Genomic DNA, 23,032 nt, shown 5'->3' on the forward strand with positions numbered 1-23,032 from the left:
ACCGAACAGATTTCAGCCAAGATACCAGAACAAAGGGAAAAAGAATACCAATCCACTCCCAAACCAAAAAACAGAGTTCTGACGCCAGGATTGGGGAACCGGTAGGTGCAAGACTCTTAAAGTTTGCGCATGTATGGGAGAAAATAACCTCAGATGTGTGGGTAATGCAAATCATTCGCGAAGGTTATACTCTCGAATTTCAGCATCTCCCCAGGGACAGATTTCTACTAAATTCAGGACAAGACCAGCGAGTGCTTTCTCTCCTAACAGAATTCCTGGAAAAAGAGGCTCTCGAACCGGTTCCAAAAGAAGAAGAATTCAGAGGAGTTTACTCTCGTGTTTTTCCTGTGCCCAAACCAGATGGAAAATGGCGATTAATTATCGATCTCAGGTATCTGAACAAGCACTTACGAAAAATAAAGTTCAGGATGGACACCATCAGATCGGTATACGGGTTGGTGCAACAAGGAGAAGTGATGGCATCACTAGATTTAAAGGATGCCTATCTACACATCCCCATTGCATCACAAGACAGAAAATTCCTCAGGCTTGCTATTGCCTCAAAAGAAGGGTTTCGTCATTTCCAGTTTCGGGCTCTGCCATTCGGCCTTTCCCCTGCACCCCGAATTTTCACAAAAGTGGTAGTGGTCCTAGTAGCAGCCCTACGTCTGCAGACCATCAGGATCGTGCCATACCTGGACGACTGGTTAGTTGTTGCCACAACACCAGAAATATTAAGAATTCACATCCAGACTTGTATCCAGTTACTACAAAATGTAGGGTTCATTGTGAACTACCAAAAATCGGAGTTAACACCCTCAAGTCAAATGCAGTTTTTAGGACTCACCGTGGATCTCGAGAGAATTAAGATTTTCTTGCCCTCAACAAAAATTGTTCAGATAAGAGAAGCAATTCAGCAGGTATACAGAAATCCATCTATACCATTGAGGAGAGCAATGAGCGTGTTGGGACTTTTGACGGCAACAATAGAAGCTGTGCCGTGGGCAAGAGCCCATTTCAGGGAGCTTCAACTGGAGATTCTCTCCCACAATCCTCAATTCAAGTCTCTGGATTCTATAATAACAATTTCCCTGAAGGTTCGTCACAGTTTACTTTGGTGGACCAAGAAGGCAAATCTGAATTCAGGCAAGAGATTCATCAACAACGAGCATGTACTAATTACTATGGATGCATCTGCTTCAGGTTGGGGTGCCCATTCAGGGAATACCTGGATTCAAGGAGTTTGGAACCCATCAGTGATGAAGAGATCCTCAAATTTCAAAGAGCTAAAGGCCATTCAGATGGCCCTCCTCCACTACGAGTGCTCTGTCTCCAGAAGGTCTGTGCTCTTGCAGACAGACAACATCGCCGCAGCCTACTACATAAACAAGCAGGGCGGAACCCGATGTCGGTCTCTTCAACAGTTGTGTGCACAGATTATGACCTGGGCAGAAGATGTAGTGATAGATCTCCATGCTGTACACATAAAGGGCTGCCTGAATATCCAAGCGGATCTTCTAAGTCGAGAGACTCTACAGTCGGGGGAGTGGTCATTAAATCCAAGATATTTCCAGATGTTGACAGACAGGTGGGGGATTCCAGAAATAGATTTAATGGCAACTCGGAGGAATCACAAGTTGGAGAAGTTCGGTTCATTAATCAAGTACGATCAACCGGACGTATTAGACGCTTTTTCTATACCTTGGAAGAACAGATTTGTCTACCTGTACCCTCCACTTCCGGTGTTGCCGAAGGTCTTGAGCAAAATCCTTTTGGAGTCTCCCAAGGTCATTCTAATAGCACCATTTTGGCCACGTCGAGCTTGGCTACCAACAATTTTGCAGCTGTCCGAAGGGAGATATTGGAAGTTGCCACCAGTCCCGGACCTTCTTCTACAGAAAACATTCTGTCACCCTCATCCGGAACGATTGCATCTAACGGCTTGGTTACTGAAGGGGAAAGGCTAAAACTTTTGGGACTATCGGATAATGTAGTAAAGACTCTACTGGCCTCTAGAAAGTCTTCAACTAACTTTATTCATTCTAGACTGTGGAGAAAATTTCAAGCATGGCTTACAGCATCTAATCTGCAACTATCTTTGTCTGCAGTCCTCCAATTTCTTCAGTCAGGATGTGATAAAGGACTTAAAGCAAATACCTTGAGGGTACACTTAACAGCAATAAATGCTATGACAGAGGGAAAGTTTAATAATCAGCCTCTTATTGTAAGATTTTTCAAGGTTTTAAGAAATCTCAACCCATCTGTTCGTCCGCCGGTAGCCTCCTGGGATTTGTGTCTGGTGCTAAATGCACTTACATTACCACCATTTGAACCAATTGAAGAAATAGAATTTAAGTGGTTATCTATGAAAGTTCTGTTTCTCGTGGCAGTAACCTCTGCCAAAAGACTTGGAGAGATGCAAGCACTTTCATCCCGGGAACCATACCTAAAAATTCTACCAGATGGTGTGAGACTGAGAACAATGCCCTCATTTGTTCCGAAAGTACCCTCTACGGCTAATGTGAATAGGGAATCTTTTTTACCGAATTTTTACCCCAATCCGGATTCAGAAGAAGAGTTGCGATATCACACATTAGATGTAAAGCGGGGTTTATTGTGTTACCTTCATCGTGTGCAAGAATTTCGTAGAGATGAAAATCTATTTATTATAACAACCGGAGCTAAGAAAGGTCTAAAAGCATCTAAAGACACGTTGGCACGATGGATCCGTACTACCATCATAGAAGCCTACACTATCCAAGGGAAGGATCCTCCTCATCCTCTTAGAGCGCACTCCACTCGCTCAACCTCAACATCTTGGGCTGAAAGGGAGCAGGTGTCCTTGACAGAGATTTGTAATGCTGCGTCCTGGTCGACGACATCTACCTTCGCAAGACATTATCGGCTGGATCTCCAGTCCAAGAGCCCAGCCTTCAGCACCGGGGTCTTGTCCGCTGTGCATAAATAATGCCCCCCCTTTTTTGTCTATGTTAAATCCCTTCTGTGCTGCCGTAGGGGACGAAGAGGAAAGTTGGTATTTATACTTACCGTAATTATACTTTCCTCGAGTCCCCAAAGACAGCACAATACCCACCCAATAAAGTTTGTTTTTGCATCAGTCAGTCTATTTTATTACACATGGTGGATTGTATGCGGGGTCTGTATATAGGACTAAGGGTAGGAATCAATTAAATAATTAGTTATGTTAATCTAGATGGGCGGTCCTAGTGGGAGGTCAGGAGACCGGAATATCCCTTCTGTGCTGCCTTCAGGGACTCGAGGAAAGTATAATTACGGTAAGTATAAATACCAACTATATACACCGCAGGAGAAATGCTAGCACAGGCTTCCAATATCCGTATACACTGCTATATACTACTATATACCCCGCAGGAGAAATGCTAGTACAGGCTTCCAGTATCCGTATACACTGCTATATACTACTATATACACTGCAGGAGAAATGCTAGCACAGGCTTCCAGTATCCGTATACACTGCTATATACTACTATATACACCACAGGAGAAATGCTAGCACAGGCTTCCAGTATCCGTATACACTGCTATATACTACTATATACACCGCAGGAGAAATGCTAGCACAGGCTTCCAGTATACACTGCTATATACTACTATCGACACCGCAGGAGAAATGCTAGCACAGGCTTCCAGTATCCGGAGTTTCAGGTGCTGCACATCTCGTATCTTCACAACAAAGACAATTGTCTTCAGATGACCCCAAAGATAAAAGTCTAAGGGGGTCAGATCGGGAGACCTTGGGGGCCATTCAACTGGATATGCAAATTCTACATGATGATGTGTTTCCCTCTTTATGCACTGAAGCTGCACGTTCCCTGAGTTTTTCCAGCAAAATGGTGACCACCACATTATGGGTGCCAGGTCCGAGCATTCCTAGATGAACAGTTTCCTGGAAAGTGGATTGGTCATCGTGGGCCAGTTGAATGGCCCCCAAGGTCTCCCGATCTGACCCCCTTAGACTTTTATCTTTGGGGTCATCTGAAGGCAATTGTCTATGCTGTGAAGATACAAGATGTGCAGCACCTGAAACTATGGATACTGGAAGCCTGTGCTAGCATTTCTCCTGCGGTGTATATAGTAGTATATAGCAGTGTATACGGATACTGGAAGCCTGTGCTAGCATTTCTCCTGCGGTGTATATAGTAGTATATAGCAGTGTATACGGATACTGGAAGCCTGTGCTGGCATTTCTCCTGCGGTGTATATAGTAGTATATAGCAGTGTATACAGATATTGGAAGCCTGTGCTAGCATTTGTCCTGCGGTGTATATAGTAGTATATAGCAGTGTATACAGATACTGGAAGCCTGTTCTGGCATTTCTCCTGCGGTGTATATAGGAGTATATAGCAGTATCCATAGAAATGGCGCACTGTATAGAGTTTATAGGGTGTATAAAAGGTGAATCCATAGAAATGGCGCACTGTATAGAGTATATAGGGTGTATATAAGTTGTATCCATAGAAATGGCGCACTGTATAGAGTATATAGGGTGTATATAAGGTGTATCCATAGAAATGGCGCACTGCATAGAGTATATAGGGTGTATATAAGGTGTATCCATAGAAATGGCGCACTGTATAGAGTATATAGGGTGTATATAAGGTGTATCCATAGAAATGGCGCACTGTATAGAGTATATAGGGTGTATATAAGGTGTATTCATAGAAATGGTGCACTGTATAGAGTATATAGGGTGTATATAAGGTGTATTCATAGAAATGGTGCGCACTGTTTAGAGTATATAGAGTGTATATAAGGTGTATCCATAGAAATGGCGCACCCTGTATAGAGTATATAGGGTGTATATAAGGTGTATCCATAGAAATGGCGCACTGTATAGAGTATATAGGGTGTATATAAGGTGTATACATAGAAATGGCGCACTGTATAGAGTATATAGGGTGTATATAAGGTGTATCCATAGAAATGGCGCACTCTGTATAGAGTATATAGGGTGTATATAAGGTTTTTCCATAGAAATGGTGCACTGTATAGAGTATATAGGGTGTATATAAGGTGTATCCATAGAAATGGCGCGCACTGTATAGAGTATATAGGGTGTATATAAGGTGTATCCATAGAAATGGCGCACTGTATAGAGTATATAGGGTGTATATAAGGTGTATCCATAGAAATGGCGCACTGTATAGAGTATATAGGGTGTATATAAGGTGTATCCATAGAAATGGTGCACTGTATAGAGTATATAGGGTGTATATAAGGTGTATCCATAGAAATGGCGCACTGTATAGAGTATATAGGGTGTATATAAGGTATATTCATAGAAATGGCGCACTGTATAGAGTATATAGGGTGTATATAAGGTTTATCCATAGAAATGGTGCACTGTATAGAGTATATAGGGTGTATATAAGGTGTATCCATAGAAATGGCGCACTGTATAGAGTATATAGGGTGTATATAAGGTGTATCCATAGAAATGGTGCACCATGTATAGAGTATATAGGGTGTATATATAAGGTGTATCCATAGAAATGGCGCACTGTATAGAGTATATAGGGTGTATATAAGTTGTATCCATAGAAATGGCGCACTGTATAGAGTATATAGGGTGTATATAAGGTGTATCCATAGAAATGGTGCACTGTATAGAGTATATAGGGTGTATATAAGGTGTATCCATAGAAATGGCGCACTATATAGAGTATATAGGGTGTATATAAGGTGTATCCATAGAAATGGCGCACTGTATAGAGTATATAGGGTGTATATACGGTGTATCCATAGAAATGGCGCACTGTATAGAGTATATAGGGTGTATATAAGGTGTATCCATAGAAATGGCGCACTGTATAGAGTATATAGGGTGTATATAAGGTGTATCCATAGAAATGGCGCACTGTATAGAGTATATAGGGTGTATATAAGGTGTATCCATAGAAATGGCGCACTGTATAGAGTATATAGGGTGTATATAAGGTGTATCCATAGAAATGGTGCACTGTATAGAGTATATAGGGTGTATATAAGGTGTATCCATAGAAATGGCGCGCACTGTATAGAGTATATAGGGTGTATATAAGGTGTATCCATAGAAATGGCGCGCACTGTATAGAGTATATAGGGTGTATATAAGGTGTATCCATAGAAATGGCGCACTGTATAGAGTATATAGGGTGTATATAAGGTGTATCCATAGAAATGGCGCACTGTATAGAGTATATAGGGTGTATATAAGGTGTATCCATAGAAATGGTGCACTGTATAGAGTATATAGGGTATATATAAGGTGTATCCATAGAAATGGCGCACTGTATAACAGATTCTAATCGTTCTATGGACACTCTCCTTCAGGAGATAAAACTTTACTTGGAAATTGAATATTCTTCCTGGTGTCATAAAATGGGGCAGTATAGGAAAGAATTTTATTAGCACAAAAGAAAATTGCAAAAACTTAGGGCCCATAGAGATTTATTGACACTTTTACAAAATGTTAACCATCGAGTGCTCACCTACTCTTTTTGAATGGTAGAAATCTCTCATTTACACCTCCAGAACAGCCCGTCTCACAAACCGTCCAAAGCCGACTACAATCCTTTTATGGTTCTCCAATATTTTTATAGTACTGTAAACAAATAGTAAGAGAGTAGCAAATCTAAAAATTAAAGGGGTATTTCAGGAATCAAAAAAACTGTTTTTTTTCTTTCAAAGACTGCACCCTCATTGTCTCCACTTTGAGTGTGATGTAACAACTTGGCACCATTCACTTCAATGGAGCTGAGCTGCTGAACCTCATCCAACCTGGAGACAAGGAGGGAGCTGACTTTGAAAGAAAATAGGCCTGCTAAAAAAAACATATATATATATATATATATATATATATATATATATATATATATATATATATATATATATATATACAGTGATCCCTCAACTTACAATGGCCTCAAAATACAATAGTTTCAACATACAATGTTTTTTTCTGGACCATCATAACTTGAAACCAGACTCAACATACAATGCTACAGACAGTCCAGATTTCTGATACCTGTCACAACTGGAGGAACTGACCAATCAGAATGGGCCGTTTACTGGTAAATCACCTGTATTACTGAAGTGCATGCACTGACTGGTGTCTGGTAGCACCCCCTACAGTACAGGGAGGTATTACATGTTCTGTACTCTTTACCTGTATTACTGAAGTGCATGCACTGACTGGTGTCTGGTAGCGCCCCCTACAGTACAGGGACACATTACATGTTCTGTACTCTTTACCTGTATTACTGAAGTGTATGCACTGACTGGTGTCTGGTAGCACCCCCTACAGTACAGGAAGGTATTACATGTTCTGTACTTTTTACCTGTATTACTGAAGTGTATGCACTGATTGGTGTCTGGTAGCACCCCCTATAGTACAGGGAGGTATTACATGTTCTGTACTCTTTACCTGTATTACTGAAGTGTATGCACTGACTGGTGTTTAGCAGCGCCCCCTACAGTACAGGGAGGTATTACATGTTCTGTACTCTTCACCTGTATTACTGAAGTGTATGCACTGACTGGTGTCTGGTAGTGCCCCCTACAGTACAGGGTGGTATTACATGTTCTGTACTTTTTACCTGTATTACTGAAGTGCATGCACTGACTGGTTGTCTGGTAGCGCCCCCTACAGTACAGGGAGGTATTACATGTTCTGTACTCTTTACCTGTATTACTGAAGTGTGTGCACTGACTGGTTGTCTGGCAGCGCCCCCTACAGTACAGGGAGGTATTACATGTTCTGTACTCTTCACCTGTATTACTGAAGTGTATGCACTGACTGGTGTCTGGTAGCGCCCCCTTCAGTACAGGGAGGTATTACATGTTCTGTACTCTTTACCTGTATTACTGAAGTGCATGCACTGACTGGTGTCTGATAGCGCCCCCTACAGTACAGGGACGTATTACATGTTCTGTACTTTTTACCTGTATTACTGAAGTGCATGCACTGACCGGTTGTCTGGTAGCGCCACCTACAGTACAGGGAGGAACTACAAGTTCTGTACTACGCCTTACCTGTGCCAGGGTTAGCTGCTCCTTTGGACACCAGGTAAGGGCGGCTCCATTTGGGACACTGTGTGTACTCTATTGGACCCTGAAGAATCTCCTGCCCTCTACATTGTTTCCCAACCAGGGTGTCTCCAGCTGTTGCAAAACTACAATATATATATAAATATCCACTGTTTCTGGACATTGATTTGAGCATTTAGATTGTTGTTTTGATTGGAATAATAAGGATGTTTGCAATCTATACAACTGAGTCAGCATTTTTCTTGTCATAGACAGGCCAGGGACTCTGTCTATATAACGCGGTCCTGGATCAGAGAGGAGCAGGAACGAGGTCCTACCTGTTCTGCATCCCTGAACTTACTTCTACCCTGCGCCTGACGAGGTGGGGGGGGGGGGGGGGGGGCTGTACTATTCACAATCATCATGTGCTGGTGAACCTACTGACTAGTAGCTGAACAATTGTGATATTAACCCTAATATCTGCATAGAAAATACAGAGGCTAAAGGATTCCAGATAAAGGACCACTGTTTTTTCGTTTTGGAAACATTTTTCGGTTCGGTAATATTTTCGGCATTGATTTTTCGGATACATTCGGTATTCGGGTGTTCGGTTTGATTTTTTTTTCGGATACATTTGGTATTCGGGTACATTCGGGTAAATCTTTTTATTCTTTTTTGTACTTTAGCGATCCTAAAAAAATTATGGAGATACCTTTTCATTAAAATTTCGTAGGGTACCATAACAAAATCATAATAAAAAAGATACAGTAGTGATGGAAAAAATTGTATCTAACGAAATGTATCTTTTTTAAAACAGGGATCAATTTATGTGAGCGGGTAAAGCACTAAAAATGTAGCCGACAATAATAAAAATGTAGTGTGTGCGTGTCTTTCACTTTTTTTTCTTCATTTTTTAGGTAGTACTACTACTCCCAGCATGGAACACACTCTTCCATCATGGGAGTAGTAGTTACGTGTACTAATTGACAGATCACCAGGGTCCCTTGCAATCCTCTTGTATAGATGGGGCGGCAGCTCTTCTATGGTCCCCTGCACTCACGTATATATACACTTATTCATATTTCCCGCAGAGCTGTGATTGGCCAGATGGTTCCAGCCAATCACAGCTCTCTGTGAGAAATAGGAATATGTGTATATATACGGCCGTGCAGGAGACCATAGGAGAACGGCCGCCGCATCCAGACATTATACAGGAGCATCACAGCGGGTGTTAGGAGTGATACCCGCAGTGATCTTTCCTTTACTACAAGTACTACTACTCCCAACATGGAGCACACTCTGCCTCATGCTGGGAGCTGAAGTACCTGCATAATAGACAGATTGCAGCGGGTGTCAGAAGTTACACACGCTGCAATATGTCTATTAATGCAGGTACTACAGCTCCCAGCATGGAGCAGAGTGTGCAGAGTGTGCTCCATGTTGGGAGTATTAGTACCTGCAGTTAAGGGACAGATCCCAGGGATGTCACTCCTCCTGACACCCACTGCGATCCTCCTGATGTGAATTGCACCAATTGTTGGCTCCCTGTTTGGGTAGTTTTGCACCAATTGTTGGCTCCCTGTTTGGGTAGTTTTGCACCAATTGGTGTCTCCCTGTTTGGGTAGACATTGCATCATGGGTGCTCTCCCCAGCGGACAGCGCCAAAAATGTCATAACCATTTTTTTGTGCTTTTTTTTCTTCTCGTTTCAGATCCGTGTATGCAGAGGATTACTGCGGATTCGTTATTTTTATTTAATTAAATAGAAAAAAACGCATAGGGTTCCCCATACTTTCATTCTCAGCACAATACCAACCAAACAGCAACAGCCTGACATTACCAGGGTGGGCGAGGACCATTGTTACTGGCCCTCCCCAGCCTAAATAACGCCAGCCTGTTACTGCCTAGGCCCAGGAGCGCCATTTTTGACGCTCCGGGCCTGTTGGTACTGGCTCTTCCCAGCACCCCTGTGGCGGTGGGTACCGGGGTGATAATTGGGGGTTAGCGCTAGCTGTTTTTGGGGCTAGCACTAAGCCCTGGCTTAGTAATGGATTCAGTCAATAAGACAGCTTCCACTACTAAGCCTGAAAATTCAATAAAAAAATCACAACACATTGGAAAACTTATTTTATTTAAAAAAACACTCCCCCACAGCCCTCGTTAACCATTTTATTAAAAGAAAAAAAAATATTCCGCCGTAATCCATCGAATCCGCAGTAATCCTCTGCATACACGGATCTGAAACGAGAAGAAAAAAAACACAAAAAAATGGTTATGACATTTTTGGCGCTGTCCGCTGGGGAGAGCACCCATGATGCAATGTCTACCCAAACAGGGAGCCACCAATTGGTGCAAAACTACAACTCCCAGCATGCCCAGACAGCCTTTGGCTGTCTGGGCATGCTGGGAGTTGTAGTTTAGCAACAGCTGGAGTCTCCCTGTCTAAGTAGACACTGCCAGAAGGGTCTGTTCACATTATACAAAATGGACAATGTGAACAGAGCTTCAGATAAACCAGCCTTGTTCCAGGGCTCAAGTCCTGCAGGAACTCATGGGTATGGAGTTCCTGCACTTTTTCCACAGCAGGAACGCAGTTCCCATTAGCAGGAGTCCTGCAGGACCAGCCCTTAAAGGAGTACTCCGCCCCTAGACATCTTATCCCCTATCCAAAGTATAGGGGATAATATGTCAGATCCCGGGGGTCCTGCTGCGAACGTTGCTCCGTGCCTGATGACTGGTGATTTGAGGCAGAGGCTTGTGACATCACAGTAATGCCCCCTCAATGCAAGTCTATGGGAGGGTGCGTGACGGCCATCACGCCTCCTCCCATAGACTTGCATTGAAGGGCCGTGAGCGTGACATCACGAGCCTCCGGTGCTGCACCCAACGCTCCAAACCAACGCCGGGTGCAGCAGGGAGAATGCGGGGGTCCCCAGAGGCAGATGTCTAGTATCTCTTTAAGTGGAAATCTTGGGTGAGTTCCCACACTTTTTTCCCCAGGACTTGACCCCTGCCTTGTTCCCTTCTGTAGCCCTGCCCCCTAATGACGTCATCACTAGGGGGCGGAGCTACACTGACCTGCCCGGTACTCGAGGGAAGTAAACGGACTTCGTCTTGTGTATACACTATATACAGCTATCTATAGATAGCTGTATATAGTGTATACCACCCAAAGGGTTAACCGACACTGTCCAGCAGTGCAAGTTAAAGGGGTACTCCGGTGAAAACCTTTTTTCTTTTAATTCAACTGGTGCCAGAAAGTTAAACATATTTGTAAATGACTTCTTTCAAAAAATCTTAATCCTTCCAGTACTTATTAGCTGCTGAATGCTACAGAGGAAATTCCTTTATTTTTGGAACACTGATGACATCATGAACACAGTGCTCACTGCTGACATCTCTGTCCATTTTAGCAACCGTGCATAGCAGATGTATGCTAAGGGCAGCATGGTGGCTTAGTGGTTAGCACTTCTGATTTGCAGTGCTGGGGCCTTGGGTTCAAATGCCACTAAGGACAACAATAAATAAAGACTTATTATTATTATTTTTATAATAACGTCAACAGAGAGAACTGTGCTCGTGATGTCATCAGAGAGCATTCCAAAAAGATAAAGAATTTCCTAATAAGTACAGGAAGGATTAAAATGTTTTAATAGAAGTAATTTACAAATCTGTTTAACTTTCCGGAGCCAGTTGATTTAAAAGAAAAAAGGTTTTCACCGGAGTACCCCTTTAACTCTTTCCTTGCTGGGCTTGCGCATAGCTCACAGCTCAGCAAGGGGTTAAGTGAGCCAGCAATGTGTATACTGTATACACATTGCAGGCTCACTGTAAGTTCTTGCTGGGCAGTAGATATAGATGTATACTGTATATACACATTGCAGGATCACTGTAAGTTCTTGCTGGGCAGTATATATATATATATATATATATATATATATATATATATAGATGTATACTGTATATACACATTGCAGGATCACTGTAAGTTCTTGCTGGGCAGTAGATATATATATGATGTATACTGTATATACACATTGCAGGATCACTGTAAGTTCTTGCTGGGCAGTATATATATATATATATATATATATATATATATATATATATAGATGTATACTGTATATACACATTGCAGGATCACTGTAAGTTCTTGCTGGGCAGTAGATATATATATATGATGTATACTGTATATACACATTGCAGGTCGCTGTAAGTTCTTGCTGGGCAGTAGATATAGATGTATACTGTACATACACATTGCAGGTCGCTGTAAGTTCTTGCTGGGCAGTAGATATAGATGTATACTGTACATACACATTGCAGGATCACTGTAAGTTCTTGCTGGGCAGTAGATATAGATGTATACTGTATATACACATTGCAGGTCGCTGTAAGTTCTTGCTGGGCAGTAGATATAGATGTATACTGTACATACACATTGCAGGATCACTGTAAGTTCTTGCTGGGCAGTAGATATATGATGTATACTGTATATACACATTGCAGGCTCACTGTAAGTTCTTGCTGGGCAGTATATATATATATATATATATATATATATATATATATATATATACGATGTATACCAACGGCTCAGCGTCAGCTGTTCTCCCGGCTCTGTAGCCCTGAGAACAGCTGATCCCGACATTAACATCAGGAGGATCGCCGGGGGTGTCAGGAGAAGTGACATCCGCTGGGATCTGTCCCTTACTGCAGGTACTAATACTCCCAACATGGAGTACACCCTGCACACTCTGCTCCATGCTGGGAGCTGTAGTACCTGCATTAATAGACATATCGCAGCGAGTGTAACTTCTGACACCCGCTGCGATCTGTCTATTAATGCAGGTACTACAGCTCCCAGCATGAGGCAGAGTGTACTCCATGTTGGGAGTGGTAGTACTTGTAGTAAAGGAAAGATCACTGTGGGTATCACTCCTGACACCCGCGGTGATGCTCCTGTATAATGTATGGATGCGGCGGCCGCTCTCCTATGGTCCCCTGCACGGTCGTATATATACACATATTCCTATTTCTCACAGAGAGCTGTGATTGGCTGGAACCATCTGGCCAATCACAGCTCTGCGGGAAATATGAATAAGTGTATATATACGTGAGTGCAGGGGACCATAGAAGAGCTGCCGCCCCATCTATACAAGAGGATTGCAAGGGACCCTGGTGATCTGTCAATTAGTACAGGTAACTACTACTCCCATCATGGAAGAGTGTGTTCCATGCTGGGAGTAGTAGTACTACCTAAAAAATGTAAAAAAAAAAAAAGTGAAAAACACGCACACACTACATTTTTATTATTGTCGGCTACATTTTTAGTGCTTTACCCGCTCACATAAATTGATCCCTGTTTAAAAATTAATAATCATTTCATAATAAAAAAGATACATTTCGTTAGATACAATTTTTTCCTTCACTACTGTATCTTTTTTATAATTTTGTTATGGTACCCTACGAAATTTTAATAAAAAAGGTATCTCCATAATTTTTTAGGATCGCTAAAGTCCAAAAAAGAATAAAAAGATTTACCGAATGTACCCGAATACCGAATGGATCCGAAAAATCAAACCGAACACCCGAATACCGAATGTATCCGAAAAATCAAACCGTATCTGTATCCTTATTGTTTTTTTTATTAGAATAAATTATTTACGTTCGTTTACGGATAACAAATGCATTCGTTATTTTGCTATTCGTATTATCGTGGATATTCGGGAATGTTCAAAATATGTTTTTGTGCATTCGGATCAGTCCGAATGCCTGAAAACGGTAACATTCGGTAAATTAGACATTCGTGCTGAACCGAAATGCACATGTCTAGTGTGTATCACTGTAAGTTCTTGCTGGGCAGTATATATATACGATGTATACCTACGGCTCAGCGTCAGCTGTTCTCCCGGCTCTGTAGCCCTGAGAACAGCTGATCCCGACATTCACATCAGGAGGATCGCAGCGGGTGTCAGGAGGAGGGACATGCGCTGTGATCTGTCCCTTACTGCAGGTACTACTACTCTCAACATGGAGCACACTCTGCACACTCTGCTCCACATGAAAATAAAGAAAACTCTTTGAATGAGAAGGTGTGTCCAAACTTTTGGTCTCTCTCTCTCTCTCTATATATATATATATATATATATATATATATATATATATATATATATATATATATATGTATTACTGTATGTGAGTCTTGTGTTGAAAAATCTAGAATCTGATTTTGTGACAATGGTTAGAAAAATACATCAATTAAACCTGTCCTGGTAGCTGAGAATAGCTGAATAGCATCATGAAGAAGTTATATGTTTCTTTCTTGTTTTTGATCCAGATATATGAATACATCCAGGAATGTCTCCAAAGTTTTGTCAACTTTAATTTGATAGAAAATTCCTCAGCAGGGACACAGTTAGAGGTTAGTATCTGTTATTTATTTTACTTTAAGGATGTGTTCATACACAGTAAAATCAGCTGTTTTTAGAATTCAAACATTGTCTGTTTTGAGACTAATAATGAGTTACCTTACCATCTATGGAATAGAGACCAGTAGTACACACATGGTTTAAAGAACAAAAATGGGTTCCCTGGACAAGGCAAGCTTCACCTGACCCTAGAAACCCCCACTCTACATAGCAAGTCAATACTACTATACACAGTTGGCTTGCTTTCATTTGCCAACAGCTTCAGGGTTTCCCAGGCAGCAGCAGAATGTTTTTTTGCCTGTGCACTAGAAACTTTGTTTCTGCCATCAAAGGATGCTGGAGAGGGAAATATGAGGTTTTTATGTATTTATTTATTTTTATTATTTTTTAACAGGAAGACGACCAGGTCTACTTTAGGATAAGAACTGAAGAAAGGGATACGGGGTGTTATTTCAAGTTGTTTTTTTTTCTTCTTTTTCTTTTTTTTTATAATTGTTTTATCAGAATTATTTTTGGCTAAGTAGTGAAAGCTGTCGGACAGCATCCATTTATAAGCTGGGACTTTAGTGTTAGCCCATCAAACCAGTCAGACAGATTTAACTTCTAAACCAAAAATAAGAATAAAAAAACTAAAACAAAAACAAAGTTAAAAATAACAAGAAAAAAAAAAAGTATTTTTGTTCATAAAGTAGTTCTGGTCTTCTTCATGCAAGGGGGGAAAAAAAAGAAAAAAAAACAACAAAACTTACCTATCCAGCATCTTCTGCCTGCAGAAGCAAGATGTTCACTTACCTCTTTTCATCAGTTTCAGGAACAACAAAAGAAAAATGGTCATAACATGGTTAAAAATCAGCCGTAAAATTATTATTTTTTTAACTTAATTCTATAACATTGTTTTCTGGCGTGTGGCCTGCCATGCTAGAGAACCTATGGGAGTTTAGCTCCCACCAGAGCCACCCCTTTTGGGGACCGTACACCCTGCCATTTGGAAATCCAAGCTCAGGAGGAAGCCCTCACAACCCTGAGACACCATGCTACATACGCAGCCAATTTTGGCTTATTTCAGTGCACCCTTGAGCCAGAAGGACCCCTCGGAAGACATATTGGGGCCTCCTGCTCACTGCCACCTCAGCAGCCTGAGTGTAGCAGTGCTGTCCCACCCGACCCGGATGTGCCCAAAGGCTTACCTCTCACAGTGGCCAGTTTCTCACTGGCATCTACATTTACCTGCACCACAGACATAGATGGAGGTCCCAGTTCATCAGGGGTAAGAATATCATAGCCGGTTACTCAGCAGGTATGGAGCTCCCTGCTCCCCCTCCCTCCCAGCATTACCTCACTGAATCCAATGCTTCAGACAGCGACAGTGCAGGGGACATAATGGACTCCCCTACACCAACAGGCTCTTCTTCCTCCCTGTCAGATATAGAAGGCTGGGGTGATGTTTTTCCATTACTATGCAACGTTGCAATGTTGCTTAAAATACTATGCCCAAAATGAGGACATCATGAAGAGAGCATGGGTGCTAGCTAATATCATTCACCAAGGGGTTAAAGTTCTCCTCTTTCCAGACCTTTCTCCATGCACACTCCAACATAGGGCTACCCTTCACCCTCTCCTAAAGGTCCTCCAGTCCACCTACAGATGGGGGTACCCATTTTCTTTACACAGAAACACCACTGCCACCTTAGGATGCCCAGAGCACCTTCCTGAGTTCCTTTCTACATTTAAAATTCTACTAGTAGCCCTCCCCGATTGGATTGACTTTCTGAGAGACTCTACTCAATGTAAGATGGCATAACTCTTTACCCAAGGGATACCCGTTGCATTCTACAACTCCTCTGCCACAGTGGTTTCGGAACCATACTCCTCGCTAGGAACCACCCCCCCCCCCTGACCATCTTCTGCTTATTGACTCTGTATCTGCCTAATGCTGTGGACCTAAAGACTTTTGCTTGCATATGTCTGACTCGGGTACTCTCACATACTAATTCACGCAACCTGGACTGACGGTGTTTCAGGAAATTGACAAAAAAAAAAAAGCCTAAGTTCCCATCTTCCGTACTATATAATGCTCCTTCTATGTACACGGAGGTTTTGCTCTTCTGTACAATTGCTATGTTGTTTCTATTTCCATACATTCCAATGTTTTACTGTTTTTTGTATACAGTCTTCCGTCCTACTCATTTAATGCCCCTGTTCCCATATGATACACCAAAGAATCCGGCCTTATACTCGGACCCTTGGGCCCTGATTAGAATCAATGGCATACTCTCTGATCTGATTAAGATTCTCAGTGGTACTTAACAAGGATGCCCACTGTCACCTAAGCTCTACATCTGTTGTATGGAACGCCCGCTCACAGCCCTGCACCTTAATCTTGACTTTAAAGGCCTAGAGCATTTAAATGTTTTACTTTACATTTCCTCTCCCTACGTTTCCTTACCTGAAATTTTAATATGGAAAAAGAGCACTGTCATGACGATAACTCCCACCCTCTACCATAGCTCTACTGCAGCAGAACTTTTCATTCAAGTGGGCCACTAACTCCATTAAATATCTATGGATTCAAGTTCCTCACAAGCTGGAAGATGTGTTTCTTTTCTCCTCACCCCCTTACAAAATATCACAAGAAGAACTTATTTTGGACTGGCCGAATCTTTCTCCTATGATCCTTCTACCATAAGCTGGATGCCCCGTAATTTGTCCAGTCACGAAAGTCGCCACACATAACCAGGTGCTTCCTGCTACGCCGTAGGGCGAACAGAGGTCTTGAAGGGGTTGTGCGCTGCCCTGACTTTCGGAGCTCTGCTCACAACGCCCGGAAACGGGCTTCCGTGTTCGCGGCCTCCGGGCGTGACGTCATGCCAACCCCCTCTACCAAAGTCTATGGGAAGGGGGCGTGACAGCGGTCTTGCCCCCTTCCCATAGACTTTCGTTATGGGGGCGGGCGAGACATCACAAGGGGGTGGGCGAGACAAAAAATACAGTTGATTGTTGTAAGGCTACAAAAAACTGCCGGGGAAAAAAATTTTAAAACAGGGTGTAAACATAGTGACAACTTATAATAACTTTGTATAGTAGTTAGAAAAACATAGTAAACAGTATTGTACATGTGTGATGACTAAAATTAGTATGTTTCTAGTAAGAAATTCTCTCAAAACTCATATATACTCATGTGTAGTGTCATCAACAAAAAATATCATAAGATTATGGCACCGGGTCAAGAGATGTGAAAACAAATTCATATTGGGAGTTTGTATTCTTTAAAACAATAGGATCCAATGGAAAGAACTCCGAACTTCAGGCTTATTCAACAATGTCCTAAAGCTGCATATGGAATCCAACAACACCACAAGTATTAAATAAAAATGAAAACACAGGAAAAAAGCAATACTAACTAAAACATGTCGGATGCATTTAATACTTACAGGGCTATGTTCACACCACAAAATTTACTGCCTATTAAGTTTAATTAATTACCGTATATACTCGAGTATAAGCCGAGTTTTTCAGCACGATTTTTCGTGCTGAAAACACCCCCTCGGCTTATACTCGAGTGAACTCCCCCCACCCGCAGTGGTCTTCAACCTGCGGACTTCCAGAGGTTTCAAAACTACAACTCCCAGCAAGCCAGGGCAGCCATCGGCTGTCCGGGCTTGCTGGGAGTTGTAGTTTTGAAACCTCCGGAGGTCCGCAGGTTGAAGACCACTGCGGCCTTCAACATCATCCAGCCCCCTCTCACCCCCTTTAGTTCTGAGTACTCACCTCCGCTCGGCGCTGGTCCGGTCCTGCAGGGCTGTCCGGTAAGGAGGTGGTCCGGTGAGGAGGTGGTCCGGGCTGCTATCTTCACCGGGGAGGCCTCTTCTAAGCGCTTCCGGCCCGGCCTCAGAATAGTCACGTTGCCTTGACAATGACGCAGATGCGTCATTGTCTAGGCAACGGCTCTATTCCGGGCCGGAAGCGCGGAGAAGAGGCGCCCCCGGTGAAGATAGCAGCCCGGACCACCTCCTCACCGGACCACCTCCTCACCGGACAGCCCTGCAGGACCGGACCAGCGCCGAGCGGAGGTGAGTACTCAGAACTAAAGGGGGTGAGAGGGGGCTGGATGATGTTGAAGGCCGCAGTGGTCTTCAACCTGCGGACCTCCGGAGGTTTCAAAACTACAACTCCCAGCAAGCCCGGACAGCCGATGGCTGCCCGGGCTTGCTGGGAGTTGTAGTTTTGAAACCTCTGGAGGTCCGCATGTTGAAGGCCGCAGTGGTCTTCAACCTGCGGACCTCCGGAGGTTTCAAAACTACAACTCCCAGCAAGCCCGGACAGCCGATGGCTGCCCGGGCTTGCTGGGAGTTGTAGTTTTGAAACCTCTGGAGGTCCGCATGTTGAAGGCCGCAGTGGTCTTCAACCTGCGGACCTCCGGAGGTTTCAAAACTACAACTCCCAGCAAGCCCGGACAGCCGATGGCTGCCCGGGCTTGCTGGGAGTTGTAGTTTTGAAACCTCTGGAGGTCCGCAGGTTGAAGACCACTGAGGGCGAATGATGAGAAGAGGATGATGAAGGGGGGTGGGGATGATGAAGGGGGGGGGGGGGTGTGGGATGATGACAAGGGGATGATGAAGGGGGGATGTGTGGGATGATAAGGGGATGTGTGGGATGATGACAAGGGGATGATGAAGGGGGGATGTGTGGGATAAGGGGATGTGTGGGATGATGACAAGGGGATGATGAAGGGGGGATGTGTGGGATGATAAGGGGATGATGAAGGGGGGATGTGTGGGATGATGACAGGCGGTGATGATGATGAGGATGTTAATGACGGGTCTGGATGATGACAGGGGGGGATGAGGTATTTCCCACCCTAGGCTTATACTCGAGTCAATAACTTTTCCTGGGATTTTGGGTTGAAATTAGGGGTCTCGGCTTATACTCGGGTCGGCTTATACTCGAGTATATACGGTAACCAAAATTCCACAAAATGTAAAAACCTTAAATTTTGGGGAGTTCTGCTGTAGAATCCTATTGAAGTCAATTGGGCTTTGAATTTCAGCAGAATTTCTGTTTTAGGAACACAGAATTCCAACGCAATTTTGCAATGTTCAGAATTGTGGATATTCTTCCCTGGGAACAGAATGAGTAAGAAAGCAAAAGCTCCAACCCCCGAACTGCACTCGGTTCAAGTCAAACGGCAGATATCGAAGTTAGAACAAGAGAGCAGAACTATAATTGTGCAAGGTGGATAAATTATATAGGTGGATAAATTATATAGGTGGATAAATTATATAGGCAATTTTATCCCGAACTAGGTGCAGTTCTTGCAGTGGGACTTTTCCTAACCAATTCTTAATCATGTGCATTCATAAAATTCATTTTTTCATGTGTTTCTTCATATTGTTGTAGTTGGAATCCTTATATCTATCAATTAGTGGAGATGATTATATCCTTCACTAGTACATTCAGTATGGAGGATATGACTAGGATTGATATTCAGTCCAGGTATTTGAATTTAGAAAGACCCAATTGCTGTGTGGTACAGGGGAAATATATTTGTGCCGCCTATCCATCACTAGAGATCAGCGGTGACATCACTGAGAATACAGCCTATCCATCACTAGAGATCAGCGGTGACATCACTGAGAATACAGCCTATCCATCACTAGAGATCAGCGGTGACATCACTGACAATACAGCCTATCCATCACTAGAGATCAGCGGTGACATCACTGAGTATACAGCCTATCCATCACTAGAGATCAGCGGTGACATCACTGAGAATACAGCCTATCCATCACTAGAGATCAGCAGTGACATCACTGAAAATACAGCCTATCCATCACTAGAGATCAGCGGTGACATCACTGAGAATACAGCCTATCTATCACTAGAGATCAGCGGTGACATCACTGAGAATACAGCCTATCCATCACTAGAGATCAGCAGTGACATCACTGAGAATACAGCCTATCCATCACTAGAGATCAGCGGTGACATCACTGAGAATACAGCCTATCCATCACTAGAGATCAGCAGTGACATCACTGAGAATACAGCCTATCCATCACTAGAGATCAGCAGTGACATCACTGAGAATACAGCCTATCCATCACTAGAGATCAGCGGTGACATCACTGAGAATACAGCTTATCCATCACTAGAGATCAGCAGTGACATCACTGAGAATACAGCCTATCCATCACTAGAGATCAGCAGTGACATCACTGAGAATACAGCCTATCCATCACTAGAGATGAGCGGTGACATCACTGAGAATACAGCCTATCCATCACTAGAGATCAGCGGTGACATCACTTAGAATACAGCCTATCCATCACTAGAGATCAGCGGTGACATCACTGAGAATACATCTTATCCATCACTAGAGATCAGCAGTGACATCACTGAGAATACAGCCTATCTATCACTAGAGATCAGCGGTGACATCACTGAGAATACAGCCTATCCATCACTAGAGATCAGCGGTGACATCACTGAGAATACAGCCTATCCATCACTAGAGATCAGCAGTGACATCACTGAAAATACAGCCTATCCATCACTAGAGATCAGCGGTGACATCACTGAGAATACAGCCTATCCATCACTAGAGATCAGCGGTGACATCACTGAGAATACATCTTATCCATCACTAGAGATCAGCAGTGACATCACTGAGAATACAGCCTATCCATCACTAGAGATCAGCGGTGACATCACTGAGAATACAGCCTATCCATCACTAGAGATCAGCAGTGACATCACTGAGAATACAGCCTATCCATCACTAGAGATCAGCAGTGACATCACTGAGAATACAGCCTATCCATCACTAGAGATCAGCGGTGACATCACTGAGAATACAGCCTATCCATCACTAGAGATCAGCAGTGACATCACTGAGAATACAGCCTATCCATCACTAGAGATCAGCAGTGACATCACTGAGAATACAGCCTATCCATCACTAGAGATGAGCGGTGACATCACTGAGAATACAGCCTATCCATCACTAGAGATCAGCGGTGACATCACTGAGAATACAGCTTATCCATCACTAGAGATCAGCAGTGACATCACTGAGAATACAGCCTATCCATCACTAGAGATCAGCAGTGACATCACTGAGAATACAGCCTATCCATCACTAGAGATCAGCAGTGACATCACTGAAAATACAGCCTATCCATCACTAGAGATCAGCGGTGACATCACTGAGAATACAGCCTATCTATCACTAGAGATCAGCGGTGACATCACTGAGAATACAGCCTATCCATCACTAGAGATCAGCAGTGACATCACTGAGAATACAGCCTATCTATCACTAGAGATCAGCGGTGACATCACTGAGAATACAGCCTATCCATCACTAGAGATCAGCGGTGACATCACTGAGAATACAGCCTATCCATCACTAGAGATCAGCGGTGACATCACTGAGAATACAGCCTATCCATCACTAGAGATCAGCGGTGACATCACTGAGAATACAGCCTATCCATCACTAGAGATCAGCGGTGACATCACTGAGAATACAGCCTATCCATCACTAGAGATCAGCGATGACATCACTGAGAATACAGCCTATCCATCACTAGAGATCAGCGGTGACATCACTGAGAATACAGCCTATCCATCACTAGAGATCAGCGGTGACATCACTGAGAATACAGACTATCCATCACTAGAGATCAGCAGTGACATCACTGAGAATACAGCCTATCCATCACTAGAGATCAGCGGTGACATTATTGAGAATACATCCTATCCATCACTAGAGATCAGCGGTGACATCACTGAGAATACAGCCTATCCATTCACTAGAGATCAGCGGTGACATCACTGAGAATACAGCCTATCCATTCACTAGAGATCAGCGGTGACATCACTGAGAATACAGCCTATCCATCACTAGAGATCAGCGGTGACATCATTGAGAATACAGCCTATCCATCACTAGAGATCAGTGGTGACATCACTGAGAATACAGCCTATCCATCACTAGAGATCAGCGGTGACATCACTGAGAATACAGCCTATCCATCACTAGAGATCAGCGGTGACATCATTGAGAATACAGCCTATCCATCACTAGAGATCAGTGGTGACATCACTGAGAATACAGCCTATCCATCACTAGAGATCAGCAGTGACATCACTGAGAATACAGCCTATCCATCACTAGAGATGAGCGGTGACATCACTGAGAATACAGCCTATCCATCACTAGAGATCAGCGGTGACATCACTGAGAATACATCTTATCCATCACTAGAGATCAGCAGTGACATCACTGAGAATACAGCCTATCCATCACTAGAGATCAGCAGTGACATCACTGAGAATACAGCCTATCCATCACTAGAGATCAGCAGTGACATCACTGAAAATACAGCCTATCCATCACTAGAGATCAGCGGTGACATCACTGAGAATACAGCCTATCTATCACTAGAGATCAGCAGTGACATCACTGAGAATACAGCCTATCCATCACTAGAGATCAGCAGTGACATCACTGAGAATACAGCCTATCTATCACTAGAGATCAGCGGTGA

The 23,032-nt window shown here is 43.1% G+C and overlaps 1 protein-coding gene across 4 annotated transcripts in view; it reads left to right on the forward strand.

The window, feature by feature from the left end:
• The window catches only part of LOC130284955 (RING finger protein 112-like), a 228,822-nt gene that overhangs the window by 45,281 nt on the left and 160,509 nt on the right, over positions 1 to 23,032 (forward strand). For all 4 annotated transcript variants that reach the window (XM_056535938.1, XM_056535939.1, XM_056535940.1 and 1 more), the window contains one exon: positions 14,390 to 14,473. In XM_056535938.1, the coding sequence (XP_056391913.1) occupies positions 14,390 to 14,473 (84 nt within the window). The remainder of the gene's footprint in view (positions 1 to 14,389; positions 14,474 to 23,032) is intronic.

Source organism: Hyla sarda, chromosome 8, assembly GCF_029499605.1.
Source record: "Hyla sarda isolate aHylSar1 chromosome 8, aHylSar1.hap1, whole genome shotgun sequence".
Taxonomy (NCBI): domain Eukaryota; kingdom Metazoa; phylum Chordata; class Amphibia; order Anura; family Hylidae; genus Hyla; species Hyla sarda.